General features: G+C 40.5%; 1 protein-coding gene and 1 long non-coding RNA gene across 2 annotated transcripts in view; one reads left to right on the plus strand and one right to left on the minus strand.

Annotated features, from left to right (window-relative positions):
- The window catches only part of ttll11 (tubulin tyrosine ligase-like family, member 11), a 179457-nt gene that overhangs the window by 150385 nt on the left and 9445 nt on the right, over positions 1-19627 (plus strand). The window contains exons 7-8 of the mRNA XM_063073437.1: positions 18130-18384; positions 19169-19275. Of these exons, the coding sequence (XP_062929507.1) occupies positions 18130-18384; positions 19169-19275 (362 nt within the window). The remainder of the gene's footprint in view (positions 1-18129; positions 18385-19168; positions 19276-19627) is intronic.
- LOC134359794 (uncharacterized) overlaps positions 1-19627 on the minus strand; it is an 82642-nt gene that overhangs the window by 1641 nt on the left and 61374 nt on the right. The window lies entirely within an intron of this gene.

Here is a 19627-nt window from a genome sequence, read left to right on the forward strand (position 1 = left end):
AGAAGAGGATTTACTAAATAAAAATAGACAAACTTCATATAATTTGCCTTTACCATGCTGGTAGTTTTATAAAATAATAATAATGCAGCTGATTATTAAACTTGGAAATTTTCTGTCATCTAGACACTGACATCACGTGAGGAAAACCACAGGAGTAGTATAAGAACCTTTCTCTTAAATTCACTTATACAGGATTAATCCTCCTCAGAGTGCAGATAATCACAGACAGTTGGTGAGCAGACTGAAAATAGGAAAAAGAAATTAAATGCTAATTTTTTGGGAAAGTAGGTTGTTAGTCATGAGATGCAAGAGTCATTGCTTGGGCATCAACAGCTTACAATGTATATTAATTACCTAGACAAGGAAACTGAGTACAAGGTTCCAAGTTTCCTGATTATACAGAGTTAGGTAGAAAATAGGGTATGATTAAGACACAAAAAGGCCACAAAGGGATAGTGATCAGTTAAGTAATTAGACAAGGGGCCAGATGAAGTATAACATGATGAAATGTGAAGTTTAGTAGGAATATTTTTTAAATATTGGAGACTATTAAATGCAGGTACAATAATATAGGTTACAAATGCCTGTCCTGCGTATTAGTCCCCAAATTATTAAATTCAAATGAGAACCAGTCTTGGAAAAAATAACTATTTATATGTAACCTCCTCACGGTAATCAGACATCATTATCTCTTAAGGACACGGGCTGCCAGTTTCATCACGGCAAGCCACTTAAGAGAATCACTTTGAAAACTGACAAGCAATCACTTCTATTGATACTTGTACAATCATACTCTATTAAACAATGTAGCATGCACTGATATTCAAGCTAATGAAAACCAGCCATTGTAACTAGGAAAGGGAAGACAATGAAGAAATATTTATGTTAATTGACTTTCATCAACATCATTCGTTTCAACACTGTGGAGGTATGATTATCATGTCGAATGATTTTTGTGTTTTTTTAACTCTTAAACATCTGAAAACATTGCACATTCATAACCTGGGAGAGGGAGTTGCTGCTGTACATGTATATAAATCATAGAAAATTAACGTGTAGGTCCAGTGGGCTGATAATATGGTGCCAAAATTTATTTATTTATTTAGATATACAGAAGGGATCAGCCCCTTCTAGATTAATGAGCCATGCTGCCCAGCAACCCAGCTATTTGTAGCCCTCACCTAATCGCAAGACAATTTACAATGACTAATTAACCTACTAACCAGTATGTCTTTGGACTGTAGGAGGAACTGAAGGAAACCTATGCAGTCACGGAAAGATTGTACAAACTCCTTACAGACAGCGGTGAAATTGAACTCCAACACCCCAAGCTGCAATAGCATCATATGACATTATGTTGTTCAACCAACAACATTTTGCATTATACCAATACGAACTATTATTGATTTACCAATATAAGATTGGGTCTTTTCTAATGGGTCTTGTCTACTAAAATCCAAACATACCATAAAAGCAATTTCATTTTTAGCCGGGAAGCACCTACTGAACCACTTGTGGGGGTTTTAAAACGCAAACAACAGGAATTCTGCAGATGCTGGAAATTCAAGCAACACACATCAAAGTTGCTGGTGAACGCAGCAGGCCAGGCAGCATCTCTAGGAAGAGGTGCAGTCGACGTTTCAGGCCGAGAGCCTTCATCAGGACTAACTGAAGGAAGAGTGAGTAAGGGATTTGAAAGTTGGAGGGGGAGGGGGAGATCCAAAATGATAGGAGAAGATAGGAGGGGGAGGGATGGAGCCAAGAGCTGGACAGGTGATTGGCAAAGGGGATATGAGAGGATCATGGGACAGGAAGTCTGGGGAGAAAGACAATGGGGGGGAACCCAGAGGATGGGCAAGGGTTATAGTCAGAGGGACAGAGGGAGAAAAAGGAGAGTGAGAGAAAGAATGTGTGTATAAAAATGTGTGTAACTGATGGGGTACGAGGGGGAGGTGGGGCGATAACGGAAGTTAGAGAAGTCAATGTTCATGCCATCAGGTTGGAGGCTACCCAGACGGAACGTAAGGTGTTGTTCCTCCAACCTGAGTGTGGCTTCATCTTTCCAGTAGAGGAGGCCGAGAATAGACATGTTAGAATGGGAATGGGATGTGGAAATAAAATGTGTGGCCACACTCAGGTTGGAGGAACAACACCTTATATTCCGTCTGGGTAGCCTTCAACCTGATGGCATGAACATTGACTTCTCTAACTTCCGCTAATGCCCCACCTCCCCCTCGTACCCCATCCGTTATTTATTTTTATACACACATTCTTTCTCTCACTCTCCTTTTTCTCCCTCTGTCCCTCTGACTATACCCCTTGCCCATCCTCTGGGTTCTTCTCCCCCCCCACTTGTCTTTCTCCCCGGACCTCCTGTCCCATGATCCACTCATATCCCCTTTGCCAATCACCTGTCCAGCTCTTGGCCCCATCCCTCCCCCTCCTGTCTTCTCCTATCATTTTGGATCTCCCCCTCCCCTTCCCAATTTCAAATCTCTTACTAACTCTTCCTTCAGTTAGTCCTGACGAAGGGTCTCGGCCTGAAACGTCGACTGTACCTCTTCCTAGAGATGCTGCCTGGCCTGCTGCGTTCACCAGCAACTTTGATGTGTGTCACTTGTGGGGGTTTTTGCTGATGTAAGATATGGCTGAAGTGGTAAAAATGAGATTAGTGTCTTGTATATTTCAGGTAAAGGAAGGATAGCTTTGGATCCACTAGATAATTTTAATACAAATACTAACTGAATACCAAAAGCTTATGAAGTTTTGATCAAATGTTTGATTTGACACTTCGGGGAAAATCTCATGCAAATGAAACAGAATTCCCTGGGATAAACAGATCTTTATATGAAAGATGATGTATTTCTTTGCAGTTTATTCCTTTTTTTCAAAGTTCATAGGATATTTGATCTACTGAAGGCAATAACTTTAAACACTAATGATATAAAACTGTTTGAGGATAACTCTGGAAAGCAAATATAAAGCTTATATTGGATATCATCCAGAAATGCAGAAAAATCTGTCCTTTAAAGTGTTAGAATATTTCCTAAGTTTTGGAGCTAATAATTTTCTTAATAAATTGCCCTTAAATTTCTTTCTATTTTAGCAAATACAATGAATGCAGAAATAAGTTACAGAAAAGGATTAAGTTCAGAGATGCTTTGGTCCAACATATCTTGCAAACTGGAGATCTGTTTGTAGAATGCATTATGTAAAAATTATTTGAACGATTATGGTTTATTTGGTTAAAAACTACAGGTGAAATGGCAATTTAAATACTTCCCTATAACTGTGAGGTTCCTTAAGGTTATCATAGCCAGGGGAGGTAGTGGGGATAAGATCCCACTACCTATTAAATCCTTCCAACGGCATGCATCTCAAATAGCTTCCGACAACTAAGTTCTGGCCTTCACATGTGGCTTAGCTACTGAGCCCCGCAGAACCTTTTCTACTATTAGGAGAAGGGGCAAAGGCAGGTTATTGGAGCCCTAAAACCAGTCACTTCGAGCAGATGAGGCTCATCAGCCATAGTTGGCAGCTCAAATCAAACCTCCACTGCCTTGCAGCTATACGAACTCATGGAGAAGGCTTTGGGAGTAAACCCTGAGGAAAAGTCCAGAGCTGGAGTCCCTAAAGCAGTCCTATATTGAGTTCAACACTGACTGGCAATTCCTGCAACACCATTGGTACCAAAGGTTGAGTTCCTAGATCCATTAATGTGCGGTCAAATGCTATCACAGCTGGAGAAGTTAATTTAAATAATTACAGGATGAGAGTGAGTGTGGTATCAGGGAGGTCTGGAAAACTGAAATCAATAGACATCAAAGATAAAACACTCCCATAGCTGGTGTTAAACCTCACAGAAAGTCTGCTGAAAGTTAGTCATCCAAATCCAATGACACTGCACTTCAGTGCAGTGGTCCTAGTACCAATCATCTTCAACTGCACCGTTAATGGTCTTGTTCCACTTATAAGTGGAGATAGTTGCTGAAGATTGCGCAATACTCAATTCCATTTTCAATTCCCCAACCAATGAAAAATTCCATGTCTGATGTGTAGAGTAAGTAATATTTGACAAGGCCAGGCAATGATCATCACCAACAAGAAAGAATTCAAGTAGTTTTTCTTGAAGTTCATTGGCATTACCTTCACCAAATCCACTACTGTCAACATCCAGGGGTACTCCCATGATCCAGCATCCTAACATGCTGTATCACTGCACGGTCTGGAAACTGCAAATCGGCACATAAGAAGGCTCTACAAGGGTCAAAACTGCCTAATGCATCACTAGCACCATCCTACTGCCATCTTATAGCCAAGGAAATGATGACCTCTTTTGTTAGACTGTTTGTGGTAACATTTTTTATTATTTCTACTTTTCTCTTCTAATATTTACAGTGGCATGCAAAAGTTTGGGCATCCCTGGTCAAAATTTCTGTTACTGTGAATAGCTTAGCGAGTAAAAGATGATCTGATTTCCAAAAGGCATAAAGTTAAAGTTGAAAACACGAGGAAATCTGCAGATGCTGGAAATTCAAGCAAAGGGTCTCGGCCCAGAATGTCGACTGTGCTTCTTCCTATGGATGCTGTCTGGCCTGCTGCGTTCCACCAGCATTTTGTGTGGGGTTAAAAATGGCACATTTCTTTAATATTTTAAGCAAGATTACTTTTTTATTTCCATCTTTTACAGTTTCAAAATAACAAAAAAGGAAACAGGCCCGAAGCAAAAGTTTGGGCACCGTGCATGGTCATTACTGAGTAACACCCCTTTTGGCAAGTATCACAGCTTGTAAACGCTTTTTGTAGCCAGCTAAGAGTCTTTCAGTTCTTGTTTGGGGGATTTTCGCCCATTCTTCCTTGCAAAAGCCTTCTAGTTCTATGAGATTCTTGGGCCGTCTTGCATGCACTGCTCTTTTGAGGTCTAGCCACAGATTTTCGATGATGTTTAGATCAGGGGACTGTGAGGGCCATGGCAAAACCTTCAGTTTGCGCCTCTTGAGGTAGTCCATTGTGGATTTTGAGGTGTGTTTAGGATCATTATCCTGTTGTAGAAACCATCCTCTTTTCATCTTCAGCTTTTTTACAGATGGTGTGATGTTTGCTTCCAGAATTTGCTGGTATTTAATTAAATTCATTCTTCCCTCTACCAGTGAGATGTTCCTCGTGCCACTGGCTGCAACACAAGCCCAAAGCATGATCGATCCACCCCCGTGCTTAACAGTTGGAGAGGTGTTCTTTTCATGAAATTCTGCACCCTCTTTTCTCCAAATATACCTTTGTTCATTACGGCCAAAAAGTGCTATTTTAACTTCATCAGTCCACAGGACTTGTTTCCAAAATGCATCAGATCTGTTTAGATGTTCCTTTGCAAACTTCTGACACTGAATTTTGTGGTGAGGATGCAGGAAAGTTTTTCTTCTGATGACTCTTCTTTGAAGGTTATATTTGTGCAGGTGTCGCTGCACAGTAGAACAGTGCACCACCACTCCAGAGTCTGCTAAAACTTTCTGAAGGACTTTTGCAGTCAAACAGGGGTTTTGATTTGCCTTTCTAACAATCCTATGAGCAGTTCTCTCAGAAAGTTTTCTTGGTCTTCCAGACCTCAACTTGACCTCCACCGTTCCTATTAACTGCCATTTCTTAATTACATTACGAACTGAGGAAACGGCTACCTGAAAACGCTTTGCGATCTTCTTATAGCCTTCTCCTGTTTTGTGGGCATCATTTATTTTAATTTTCAGAGTGCTAGACAGCTGCTTAGAGGAGCCCATAGCTGCTGATTGTTGGGACAAGGTTTGAGGAGTCAGGGTATTTATAAAGCTTTGAAATTTGCATCACCTGGCCTTTCCTAATGATGATTGTGACAAGCCATAGCCCTAACAAGCCAAATAAGGTATGAGACCTTGGTAAAAGTTACCTGAGAGCTCAAGTCTCTTGGGGTGCCAATCTTTTGCATGGTGCTCCTTTCCTTTTCTTCACTCTAAAATTGCGCATAACAAAAATAATACACTAATCTTGCTTAAAATGTTGAAAAGAATGTTTCATCTTTAACTTTATGACTTTTGGAAATCAGTTCATCTTCTACTCACTTAACTATTCATAGTAACAGAAACTTTGACCGGGGTGCCCAAACTTTTGCATGCCACTGTATATCTATGCATTTGTAATGCCACTGTGACACTGTAGTTTCCTTTGGGATCAATAAACTATCTATCGATCTATCTATCTATCTATTATGGTTGTATATACAGAAAGGTGCTAGAAAAGGACCAGTAACATCATGAAGGATTCCACCCACCCTGCTCATGGACTGTTTGTCCCACTCCAATCAAGAAGAAGGTTACAACAAAGTTCAAAGTACATTTATTGTCAAAGAATGTATAAATTATACAACCTTGAGATTTGTTTGCTCACAGGTAGTTACAAAGCAAGAAACGTGAAAGAACCCAATTAAAGAAGAAAAAGAATAAAAATAAAAATAAAAGACTGACACCTGATACGCAAGAGAAAGGAAGAAAAACACAAATCATGCAAACAATTGAAGCAAACAACAACAATCTGAACCAAAAATTGAGTCCTCAGATTTGAGGACATCTAAACCTGGCCTAAAAACAGTTAAAACAGTTACTTTTCCCCAAGTAGTAAGTCTGATCAGCACCTCCACCACTAACCCACTCCCACTATCACAATTTATCATTTCCTGTAAGCCAACTAATGTGCAGACACTCCTGTGCCTAGTTTCACTTTGTGGACATACAATCAATATATGTATAAGCTATCTTATGTACTTATATTTATTCTGTGTGTTTTTATTATTCTGTTCTTTATGTTATTGTGTTTTTTATGCTCCATTGGATCTGGAGTAACAATTATTTTGTTCTCCTTTACAATTATGTACTGAAAATGACATTAAACAATCTTGAATCTTGAAAATATCTTTGAATTCTTTCCTTTATCTACTTTGTAATCCCATGCTGTGACAGAGCTTGCTCAGCAAAGCCAGTGGATTGTAGCTGGGGCCTTGATGTTGGGGATGCTGTGGAATTAGCATTGTCTCTACCCTACCTCTCCGGTACTTATGAGGTGCCTACTATGAGAAGACCACGTCTTAGAAGCATGCCAAAAGCTATGGACACAGAACCCAGTAGGCCCAGTATTTTGTACTGGGTTTGTGATCTTGATCGTTGTGAACCTTTCCTCAGATAGCAAAGCTTGCACTGGCACATTGCATTTAAAATTAAATACATCATCCGTGTTTGTTTTTGCTTAGAGGTAGACAATGAGAAACATTTGCCAGATTCTCATCATGATCGTTTATTGATGGATATCTATTTTAACAGTGGGAGTTAGCTGGTACAGGATGTTTTTTACAAGTTGCAAGGTACATATTTTTCGTATGTTTCAATGAGCAAGTTGACAACAATTTGGAACTCAAGCCTGTAAATGTACATGTATGAAAGCGTGTTTGTATATACAGTTCCACTTCTGAGGTTAACGTGACTTCGATTCTAGAGAGGAGCAAAGTAGGTTGAACTAGTCCCCCTTATCCCTATACACTCAGTGACCAGTTTATTAGGTACAGCTGTACACCTGCTCGTTATTGCAAATATTTAATCAACCAGTCTTGTGGCAGCAACTGAATGCATAACAACATGCAGGCACGGTCAAGAGGTTCAGTTGCTTTTCAGACCAAACATCAGGATGGGGAAGAAATGTGATCTGAGTGGCTTTGACCGTGGAATGATTGTCGATGCTAGAAACTGTGTGGCTAGGTATAGCTCAAGTACTATCTATAAATCTGCTGATGATACAACCATTGCTGGTAGAATCTAAGATGGAGATGAGAGGGTGTACAGGAGCGAGATGTACTGGCTAATTGGGTCATGTTGCAGCAACAACCTTACACTCAGTGTCAGTAAGACAAAAGAGCTGGTTGTGGTCTTCAGGAAGGGTAAGACGAGGGAACATGAACCAAACCTCATAGAGAGATCAGAAGTGGAGAGAGTGAGCAATTTCAAGTTCCTGGGTGTCAAGATCTCTGAGGATCTAACCAGGTCCCAACATATCAATGCAGCTATAAAGAAGGCAAGACAGAGGTTATATTTCATTAGGAGTTGGAAGAGATTTGGTTAGTCAACTAAAACACTCAAAAACTTCTATAGATGTACTGTGGAGAGCATTCTGATGGGCTGCATCACTGTCTGGTACGGGGGTGTGGGCTACTGCACAAGACCGAAAAAAGCTATAGAAAGTCGTAAAATTAGTCAGCTCCATCTAGGGTACTAGGCTCCATAGTACCAAAGACATCATCAAGGAATGGTGCCTCAGAAAGGCAACGTCCATCATTCAGGGCCCCCATCACCCAGGACATGACCTCTTATTGTTACCATCGGGAAGGAGGCACACACTCAGCAATTCAGGAACAGCTTCTTCCCCTCTGCCATACGATTCCTAAATGGACATTGAACCCATGAACACTATCTCACTTTTTTAGTAATATATATTATTTCTGTTTTTGCACTATTTTTAATCTATTCAATGTACATATATATATACTTACTGTAATTTCTTTTCCTTTCTATATTATCGTGTATTGCATCGAACTGCTGCTGCTTAGTTATCAAGTTTCACGACACATGCCGGTGATAATAAACCTGATTCTGATCTCCTGGAATTTTCATACACAACAGTCTCTAGAGTTTACAGAGAATGGTGCAAGAAACAAAAAAAAAAATCCAGTGAGTGTCAGTTCTGGGGGTGAAAACACCTTGTTAGTGAGAGAGGTCGGAGGAGAATGGCCAATGGGTTCAAGCTTTCGGGAAGCTGACAAAAACCCAAATAATCACGCGTACAACAGTGGTGTGCAGAAGAGCATCTCCGAACCTCAAAGCGGATGGCTGCAGCAGCAGGAGGTACCTAATCAAGTGGTTGCTGCGTGTAGATTAACTCCATGCAGAGAAATGTTTGGAAGTGAGCCACTTCCTGCAGCGAGAAAAATTGAAAGAACTGTTGAGGTGATGACACAACCTTGCTTGACGCTGTTTTGAACTGAGTATGAATCTGTTGATTAGGGTCACAGCTTGTATGCCAACAAAAAGCAATCATACCATAAAGTCAAATCTCTGTGGGAAGCCAAAATTGAGGAGGGCTCCCCAGAGCCCCTCATATTTGCAAGAGTCAAAGGCTTTCATCAAAATAATAATGTATTGTTGCATGTGTATATGAATCATACCATGGATGATTCAGCATGTCATCTAAAACTTTGACAATGCATTGATGAGTATATTGACTGGTTGAATCACAACCTGGTACGGAAACACCAATGCCCTTGAACAAAAAAAGCCTCCAAAAAGTAGTGGATATGCCCAGTCCATCATGGATAAAGCCCTCCCAACCATTGCGCACATCTAGGTGGAGCATTGTCACAGGAAAACAGCATCTATTATCAGAGACCCCCACAATCGAGGTCATGCTCTCTTCTCCCCGCTGCCATCAGGAAGAAGGTACAGAAAACTCAGGACCCACACCTTCAGGTTCAGGAACGGTTATTACCCCTCAACCATCAGGCACTTGAACCAGGGGGGAATAACTTCACTCAGTTTCACTCAGTCCAACACTGAACTGTTCCCACAACCTGCAGACTCACTTTCAGGAACTCTTCATCTCATGTTCTCTATATTTATTATTATCCTTTAGCTTGTTTTGTTTGTTGTATTTGCTATGAATGCCTGCAAGAAAATTAATCTCACGGTAGTATACGGTGACATAAATGTACTTTAATAATAAATTTATTTTGAACTTTGAATATTGGTGCTACTTCCTGCTTTTTCCTTGAGTTGTTGCATGCCCATTGTGTCTCTATATGGATTGAATCAATACAGAAATGTGGGGAACATCTTCTCTCCCATATGGAGTTGGAGGGCTGTTGAGCAGAATCCTGGCGATGATTTTCCTGTGACACATGGAAATGAAACTATATCTTATCCAGGTGCCAAGGATGGAGACAATTCTTTTATAAGATGTAAGATGGTTGCCAGTAGTAACCTTGTCAACCAGTTAAAGTATGGATATGGAAAAAAATGTGCATAAATTCATAAATACAATCGTGTATTTGCATTGTAATTAGCATTATAAAAAGTGGTTTAAAGTGTTCGCAGTGCAGTGACTAAGGTAATATAGATAGAAGGGGTGGGGGTCTAGGTAAAATGATTGATCGGATTAACTGCCTAGGGGAGAATCTTTTTAAGTGATAAGATTTTTTTTGTTTTAATAGCCCTATAGTGCTTTCCTGGGTGGCAGGATGGAGATATGTCTCTATCAAAGGAGGTGTAAGATGCTCCTTCCATCTGATAGCCCACAGTCCACCTTTGTGCAAGGTGAAGCACCTGCTTAGCCCACCCTGAGTATGGTCGTGTGAAGTCATGGAGCAGGTGATGGATGGTTGTATGAGCAGCTGGCTTATAATCACAAATCCTGGTTATCCTACTGATGCCAGGCAGACAATCTCTGAAGAGTACTGATAATGGCTGAGGTCACCTGTGTTGTAAAGACACTGCCCAGAAGAAGCTTTGGCAAACCACTTCTGTAGAAGAATTTGCCAAGAACAATCATGGTCATGAGTCTGTGATTGACTACATCACACAAACAGCACAGGCTGATGATGATGAGTGTTTTCCAGAAAAGAGCTTTTGGAAAAGGTAGCTTGCTGTGTGAGTAGTGTCCACAGTGATTTTTTTTTCTGCCTGCTTCTTTGTCCTGGACATATACAGTGATGTTGCTGGTAGAGTCTCTGACTCTATTGACTGCAGCCATTTGAGCACAGCACAGAAACCTAAGCTCAACTGGTCCACGCCAACCAAGATGCCCATCCAAGCTGGTCCCATAACCTTCTAAACATTTCCTATCCATGTATCTGTCCAATTGTCTTTTAAAAGTTGTTATTGTTCAACCACTTCCTCCGGCATGATTCCTCAAAGGTATCGCCCTTTGTGTAAAAGAGTTGCCCCTTAAGTCATTTGGACTACAAATCCAGTGACAGTAATGGTGATCACTGGGCATTTAGATTATTACTTAAGCGAGAAAAAGATCTCCTTTACTGAATATTCCTCAGAGATGGAAATCTGTCACTGGTACCCATCTGGCACTTCTGTGACCCCATTGTAAATGGCTATGAAATACCTACTCAATTCAGCAGCAATCAGGTGTGGACAAAAACTGCTGACCTTTTCAGCAACATCCACATTCTGTGTATAAATACATTTAAAAATGACAAGATACCTTAATCTATGGGCAAACCTATAGGCATAGTTAGAGGAAAACTCTTTGTCATTTGATTGTAAAATTCTGGTTCAAATGCAGCCATTGTTGCCTAGCAACGTACCTGTGGGATTTCTTAGTTATTCTGATAGCTTTCCAACTCCAAGCAGAATTACTAATTCTGCTTTCTATTTTCCAGCAATTTCTGCTGCTCTCCACTAAGAAAAATACAGATCCTCGTTCTCATGGATGGAATTTTACAGAGTTGTAGCGAGTATTTTGTATTCCATCACTTACGAGAAAATTGAGTTTTTCCTAATGAGGTATAGCTTTGTCTCTCTGCTGATGCTGTAAGATTTCATACAGAAAAATGACCCAAGTTCTATCAAATACAATGAAATCTGTATTGGATGTCAGAAAGAGCTAGAGCTCCATATAATTACATTTAGAATTCAAATACACATAGAAGTGGGGATGTTGGGAATATGAGTGTTGAGTTCTGTCCTAAAAACGGGGTCACATTATTGTGAGCATCATTCTGCTGGAGGATCTCAGTGGGTCAAGAGGGATCTGCGGAGGCAGTTGGGGGAAGGGGAATTGTCAATATCTTGAGTTGAAACCTGGCATCAGGACTAAGATTAGAGAGGGAGATGGCCACAATGAAGAGGGTGAGTGATGTTACAGTGGCCTGAGGGGAGAGGATGAATGTTGATAGGCAGATGGAGGCAGGTAGGAGTGGGGTGGGGTGGAGCTGGAAGACTAAGGCACTTTCTAGCAGCTGTTGCCAATCTTCACCCTCCCCTATCGCCTCCTGGCTCCACCTTCCTCTTTTTTTTTGTCTGCCTCCATCTATCATCTCCCAGTTCCACCCCTCCCATCCCTGAACCGACTCAATTTGCCCATTATTGTTCACTTTCTCTTCTCGTTCCACTAAACATCTCAAGCCCCTGTCTCATCATTCCGTTTCCTCTTTACACCAGCCAACCTCCCCCTTTCTATTCTCAGTCCCAATGAAAGGTTTTGATCCAAGATGTTAACAATTCCTTCTCCTCCCCCCCACCCCACAGACATTACTCGACCCCCTGAGTTCCTCCAGCAGATTGTTTGTTGCACCAGATCCCAGCATCTGTGGTCCCTTATGTTTTCACATTATTGTGAAGTTATTCCAAATTTCAGTGAGATCAGCAGTTCTGGACAGCCAACATGTGGGAGTGAGGAATTTAAAGAGCAAGAAACCACAAGCTGTGCAACCAAAGGATTTGCCTTGGCAAGAATATTAAGAACAATTAGCCTTCTAAATAGATAATAAAAAAAATAAAAGTTTGCTGAATCATTTCAATTTCTTAGCTGCCATGCTGCAAATGGATTTTTAGAAGGCAGGTCACGAGTGAAGGCAGCATAAACTGTCTATAAATTTAAACCAGTGGAATTCCTACTCAAAATTGGTGGGAAAAGTTAGAATCTGTGACAGGATCCAGCTCTGAGAGTGGTGGCTGAGCTGGCAAAACTGTTCCCAGTTATGTCATTGGACACTGCCTGGTCAAAAAAAGCAGATTAAAATTGTTATCTGCTGGGAAACTGCAAGATTACAGAATAAGATTGCTATCATTTTAAATGCAGAAATCAAGTATCAGATACTAGAATTGGAGTCATAACAAAAATATGGCACATTTCCAAAATATTCCAAATATCTATACTTAGATATTTTCATGGTAGGAAATTAAAGATTATGGGGTATACTTTGTTACGTACCCCGTAACTGGGTTGCCAAACCAGCAGAAATGGATCACTCAGTTGGAGTCTGGATTACTAGAACTAAGAAAGTTTTATTAAAGAAACAAGCAACACAGTACTCCAATCAAAAGGATAACAAATGCAAAAGTTCAGCAATGATAAACACACATATACACAGAATTAGGATAACAGGATCAATCAAGCTCTATCGTCGTCTAGGGGTAAATGACCAGTTTCAAAGTGACGCAAAGTTCAGTTCAATTGAGTTCAGTTCAGTTCACAGTAATCACTGCCGTGGGAGATGGACAGTGGGGGGAAGGAGAGAGAGAGCAAAAACGAATGAATATTCAAACGGCTTCCACACAGACCTTCGATATTCTTCGCAGTCAGCTTTCGGGTGAGCCCTTTGTGATGTCTTCTGAGGTCACCGACCGTGACCCCTCCATTTCCAGATACAATCGTTTCTCTGCGGTGAACCTGGCACCCAGGCAAGGGCGGACACACACCAGGTTCCCGCCGATCGTACCTTTCCACTCTGTGCGTCTATGGCTTGGTCCCGCGACCACCCCTCCAAAACCTCCCACCGACTTATGGGAGACACACCACTTCCAGGGTCTCGTTACCTCGCGGTGTTGTGTGTGTGTGCCTTAGCGAACCTGTCCCTTTTTATCCCCCTGCTGGGGTATTGCCTGTCCATCACTTCAAACAGTTCAGGGTTCAAAGGGGGGGCCGATCTTGACAGCTCTCCTTCCGTCCCTTAATTAACATCTCCAAATGCTGCTCCATTGTTTTCCTTATCTCTCTTTCTCCTGAAGACAGGTGGCAGACCAACTGCTGATCCCACTGGTGCCAGCACAGGACAGTTAACATCTTAATCTATGTGTACTCTCGTCACAACTTAGACACAGATAGATATTTGCATAGTAGGGGAATTATAGATTATAGAGAAAAAATGGGTAGGTGGATTTGAGTACCCTGCCAGACCAGGCATGATCTTATTGAATGGTGAAGCAAGGTCAATAGTCCAATGGCCTATTCCTACTCCGATTTCCTATGATTTTAATGTAGGCTTCTCATGGGTTTATGAAGTGAAGGATTGATGGGTATGTGGTGCTGAGAAATGAAAGCGAAATGCTGGAAACACTAAGCAGGTCATCAACAGTAAAAGAAACGATGCCCTTTTTTCAGAAATGGAAATAAAAAGGAGAAAGCAAATTATGTTGCAAAGAAGGTGGGAGAGGAGTAAGTAGAAGAAAGGACTATATCTGATGTAGTAAACAGTTAAATAGCATTTAAATAGACAGTGTTCTTAGCCTCCTTCACTGCCAGGGTGAAGTCAAATGCGAGCTAAAAGAAAAGGTCATATTCCATTTGGGTGACACCATTTTTGTGTTTGTGATCCTATGTCCAACCCATCCCTTATTTGGTCCTTCACTTTGCTTACCAGATTCTATAATCTGCAGCCTTTTATTTTCTCTATTACCTCTCAGCCTTTGTCACCATTTTTTTCGCTCCAGATTCCAGCATCTGCAGTCTCTTGTGTTTCCAAGTAGCAGCTAATATCAGATTAAGCTTCAATATCTGTATAATTTGGTGCTCTTTGTAAGGTTGAGGTACATGCCCAGCAGGCCAGACTGTACAAAATAAATTTTTTAAAAACTGGGTCTTAGGTGTATGAGATGATGAGAGGCATTGATCATGTGGATAGTCATGGGCTTTGTTCCCAGGGCTGAAATGGCTAGCACGAGATGGCACAGTTTTAAGGTGCTTGGAAGTAGGTACAGAGATGTCAGGGGTAAGTTTTTTACGCAGAGTGGTAAGTGCATGGAATGGGCCGCCAACAATGGTGGTGGAGGTGGATACGATAGGGTCTTTTAAGAGACTCCTGGATAGATACATGGAGCTTAGAAAATAGAGGGCTATGGGTAACCCTCGGTAATTTCTTTTTTTTTTGTAATTTATTTTTTATTGAAGTTCATCATCAAACAAACATTTCCATAAGATGTATTTCAGATATTGTTCATATATATCATATAGTCATATTTGCCACAAATCTCCACGTAATATTTATCTGAGGTATACACTTATAGAAAAGAGAGGAAAGAAAGAACAAGCAAAAGGAGAAAACTACGTACAAGTAGGGAGTGATTTTGTTTTACTGATTTGTGAGAATAAAATCAGGCCTATGAGGTGTTATGTAGTTAAACCATTTTTCCCAGTATAAATCAAATTGTTCCAACTTATGATTAACAGATGCTGTTATCTTCTCCATTTTGTAAATGTCCATTGTAATTTCCATCCATGCATTTAACGTTGGGCTCTCCTGTGATAACCATTTCCTGGTAAGAGTCTTTTTACCAGCCACCAGCAGTATATTCATTAAATATTTATCTCTTTTCAACCATTCTTGAGGTATATACCCAAGATATATGGTCTTACTTTGTAAGTGTATTTCACATTTAAAGATGTCTTGTAGGGCATTGTGTATCCCACTCCAATAGTCTTTGATAACGGGGCACCCTCGGTAATTTCTAAGCTAAGGACATGTTCGGCACAGCTTTGTGGGCCAGAGGTCCTGTAGGTTTTCTATGTTTCTATGTTTCTCTATGAGTCAAAATGATGACAGGGAGAAATGGCCAGTTCAAATGCAGACAAAAAGAAATAATGAACGGCTCAAAGTTGGAACATTTGATATTGAATCCTGAATGTTGTAACATGCCAAGATAGCAAATTAGGTGTTAATCCTTAAATTTACATTGGATAACAGACAGAAAGGTCAGTATGGGAGTGGAATGGTGAATTAAAAGTAGCAGGTTCCTGGAAGCTCAAGTTTTCTCCTACAGGTTAAAGGCAGGTCTGCAAAGTCATATCCCAGTCTACATCTCCCAATGTAGAGAAGGGTACATTCTGAACAGAGATAGCAGTACACGAGAGTGAACTGAGTTCCTGTCTGGTGGGAAAAGAAGAGGTACAAGGATAGATGTTGTGTCTCAGACAGCTGCATGGGAAAGTGCCATAAAATGGGGAATGGTAGGCGAGGCCAGAAGAGTAGACCAAGACTCAGAAAAGAAGACGGTGCCTTCAAAATGCTGAAGGGATGGGGCGGGAGAGAAGGGATAAAAAAAATCTTGTATGATAAATTTGAAGATTCTGGTCAAGAGAAATGCCTATTACTTCTTGACTGTTGAGTTAATGTATGACAATCCCCTATAATCCTCAAGGTCATTGCTATACACCTAGTTAATTCACATTACTTTCACCTATTAGTCTGCTGTGAAATGCAAGTTCAGCATGTACTGTTTAGTTGTACCAAAGTCTTTACCCTCCATCCGTGGCTCCCTCCTCTAATCCATACTCTTGGGAAGTGTTGCTGAGCCAACTACAGCCTCTAACCAGTAAGAGCATTGTACGGATTGACACCAGGTTCCTTTCTGGGAAGCTCTGAACCACTTCACCATGAGAGATTATCTTTTTATTTTAAATTGACTCCCATATTGCCACAATCTTCCCATATCAGGTAGTAATCCAAAGGAAGAGGAAGAAGACAGCAAATGATAATGAAGAGTAGATCTTCTGCCATGCTTTCAGGCCATATCTAACCTCACTGAGGTTCAGCTGAACAGCCTGTACCACTAGATAAACACTCAAGACAGTCTCTCCACCATTTGGATGTGTTACATTTCGACCTACATGGCAAGTAACCAAAGCACACAGCAGCTGCAGCCGGGAACCAGCTGCTCAGACAGCAAACCTCATTATTTCTCTCTTGGCTCTCTCAATGGCATTACTATTGCCCATTTCCTCCACAGGCAGCATTTTGGGAAATTGCCATCAACTAGAAAATGACCTGGTCAAGGTGTTTAATTACTTGGACAGCAATAGAACATCAGAGGCATTATCTGCTGAAGCAAGGGATTTTGGATTCAGCTCCTAATCTGACAGAAAATTGTCATTGTCTACAGGACACAGTCAATAGTCATGAAGCAACTTCTATTTGCCTTTGAGTACTGCTTAGAGACAGTAAAGTAGCTTTTCAATCATTCAGTTCAAAGCACTGTACTACACTTCCACCTCTGTTAATGACCCTAAACTTTTAAGGGCAATGAATGTTGATGCATTATCCACAGTCTGCACCACGTACCAAAGAAAAATCAGCCCACTCACTCACTAAGTTTTCTGTCTGTGTTTTCTTGTAATTCCTAACTTGCTCATTTTAAAATTGAATTGTTTCATTACTAAACAAGCACAAGATTTCAATATTTTTGGTAGTAATGTGATAGATTGGTTGGCCTTTCTGTTTTACTCTGAATGTATAAACAATTTCACATTGCACAAGAAATCCATTTTAAACTCTAACAGATCTACATATGATCCATGCTGCCTCAAACATTACAATTACTAAGCTTAACTATTATAAACTAAAATTAATGTTTCATTACACAATCAGTGGCCACATTATTAGGTACCCTCATGTACCTGATAGATGGCCACTGAATGCATTTCGTGGTCTACTGCTGCTGCAGCCCAGCTACTTCCATGTTCAATGTGTTGCACGTTCAGAGATGCTCTCCTGCATACCAATGTTGTAATGCATGGTTATATGAGTTACTGTCACCTTCTTGTCAGCTTAAACCAGTCCGGAAATTTTCCTCTGATCTCTCTCATTAACAAGGTGTTTTCACCCACAGAACTGCTGCTCACTGAATGTATTTTTGTTTTTCACACCATTCTCTATAAACTATTCTACAGACTGTTGTGCATGATAATCCTAGGAGATCAACAGTTTCTGAGATGTTCAAACCATCCTGTCTGGCACCAACAATAATTCCACGGTCAAAGTCACTTTAGGTCGTATTTTTCCCCATTCTGATGTTTAGTCTGAACAACAACAGAACCTCTTGACCATGTCTGCATGTTTTTATGCATTTAGTTGCTGTCACATCATTGACTGATTATATATTTGCATTAACAAGCAATTGTACCTAATAAAGTGGCCACTGAGTTTAAATATTGCCTTAAACGTTACAATGTACTAAGCTTAATTATTATAAAATAAACTTAGCACTTCATTATATATTCAGTACTAACAATATATATTAAGTGTTATGGTCTGATTATCCTTTACTCTTCAACATCTAGGTCACACTCTACTGAACATTCGGCAGAAAATGACAGAGATGATGTAACTGAAGCTGAAGCACAAAGGAAGACTGAGTCTTCATCTGGCACAGAACAGAATTGGCCTCCCCTCTGCCTGAAGCAGGTGTTTCCTAAGTACACTGTACAGTTCAGCTACCTGCTCATTGTGGAACGAATAGCACTACTATTTATCAGATTCCTGGGCATTAAAGGGACAATGAAACTTGGTGCAACTGGGTTTCGGACCTTCATTAGGTTGGTTAAATATTCCAGATGTGCTTTATGTTCACACTTTTACTGCCATGAGTCATGTATTAGATATAAAATGAGAACTTGCATAATATATAACCTCTACTCTTGATGAACGATCCTTTATTTGTTTGTTTTAATATCTGTAGAATCTTTACTTTTTGAAAAAATGTGGTAAGAAGATCCCCTGAAAATCCCCTGAAAAAAGCAGATGAAGCACTCCCTCATCAAACAAAAATTCTTAGCAAGACACCCAATAAGTGAGGAAATCTTAAAATGAGTCTGCAATCTCCTCTATGAAGGAGTAACCAAGTGGATTCCCTCCAACTAGCCTGCAGGTCACCCTTGGGGGCAAGGTATAGCACCTGCTTAGCACCCCAAACCCCCAAGTCCTGGTTAAGCAAGCACTGACACCAGGAGAGGATTGATAATGGGCAGTCTTGTAAAGACTCTGCCCAGAAGAAGGCAATGGCAAATCACTTATGTAGAAAAATTTGCCAAAAGCAATCATGATCATGAGACCATGATCAACTCCTTGCGGTCTATACTTTCCATGCCATTGGTCTTTATAAATTGGATTTAAGACCATAACCCTGTATCCAGCTCTAACCAAGAAGCAGGGGTGAACTGTTTTTAATGCAATCATAGAACGAAAGTAGTTTTAATATTCAGCATTCATTTCTTGGTTCACTAATTTGCAGCAAAGTACATAATTGTAATTAAATATTTTTTAAATTGCCATTCAGTTTTTAGTAATTATGCAGTTCTGGTTTATCCTTGTATATTGTAGGACCTGTAAACTCAGCAACAGCAACCTGCCCATGGCGTCTGTTGACATATTATACATTGATATTGCACGTCGATGGAACGTCATTTGTGGAGATCGAGGGGAGTCTGGTAAATAATCTTTTTCTTCAATTCTTTCTCTCATTTCTGAAAAATTGTTATTTCATTTTGTTGTTGTAAACATTTTCAGTCAGATGCAAGGCTGGTTCATGAGATGGAACTGTAATGAGATAGAACACTGGATGTGCAGCATAGATAAAATGCTGCTCCCTCACTTTTCCAGTCACCTGAGTTCAGTCCTGGACTCTGATTCTGTCTGTGTGGAGCTTGCACCATTTTGCTGGAACTGCATATATTTCCTTCAGTATCCCTTTAGATCGATAGGCTAATTGGTCATTGGAAGTTGTCCCTGGTGCATAGGTAAGTGGTGGAATCTGAGGGGATGTTGGTGGCGATGTGGGAA

The sequence above is a fragment of the Mobula hypostoma genome, chromosome 21, assembly GCF_963921235.1.
Source record: "Mobula hypostoma chromosome 21, sMobHyp1.1, whole genome shotgun sequence".
NCBI lineage: Eukaryota > Metazoa > Chordata > Chondrichthyes > Myliobatiformes > Myliobatidae > Mobula > Mobula hypostoma.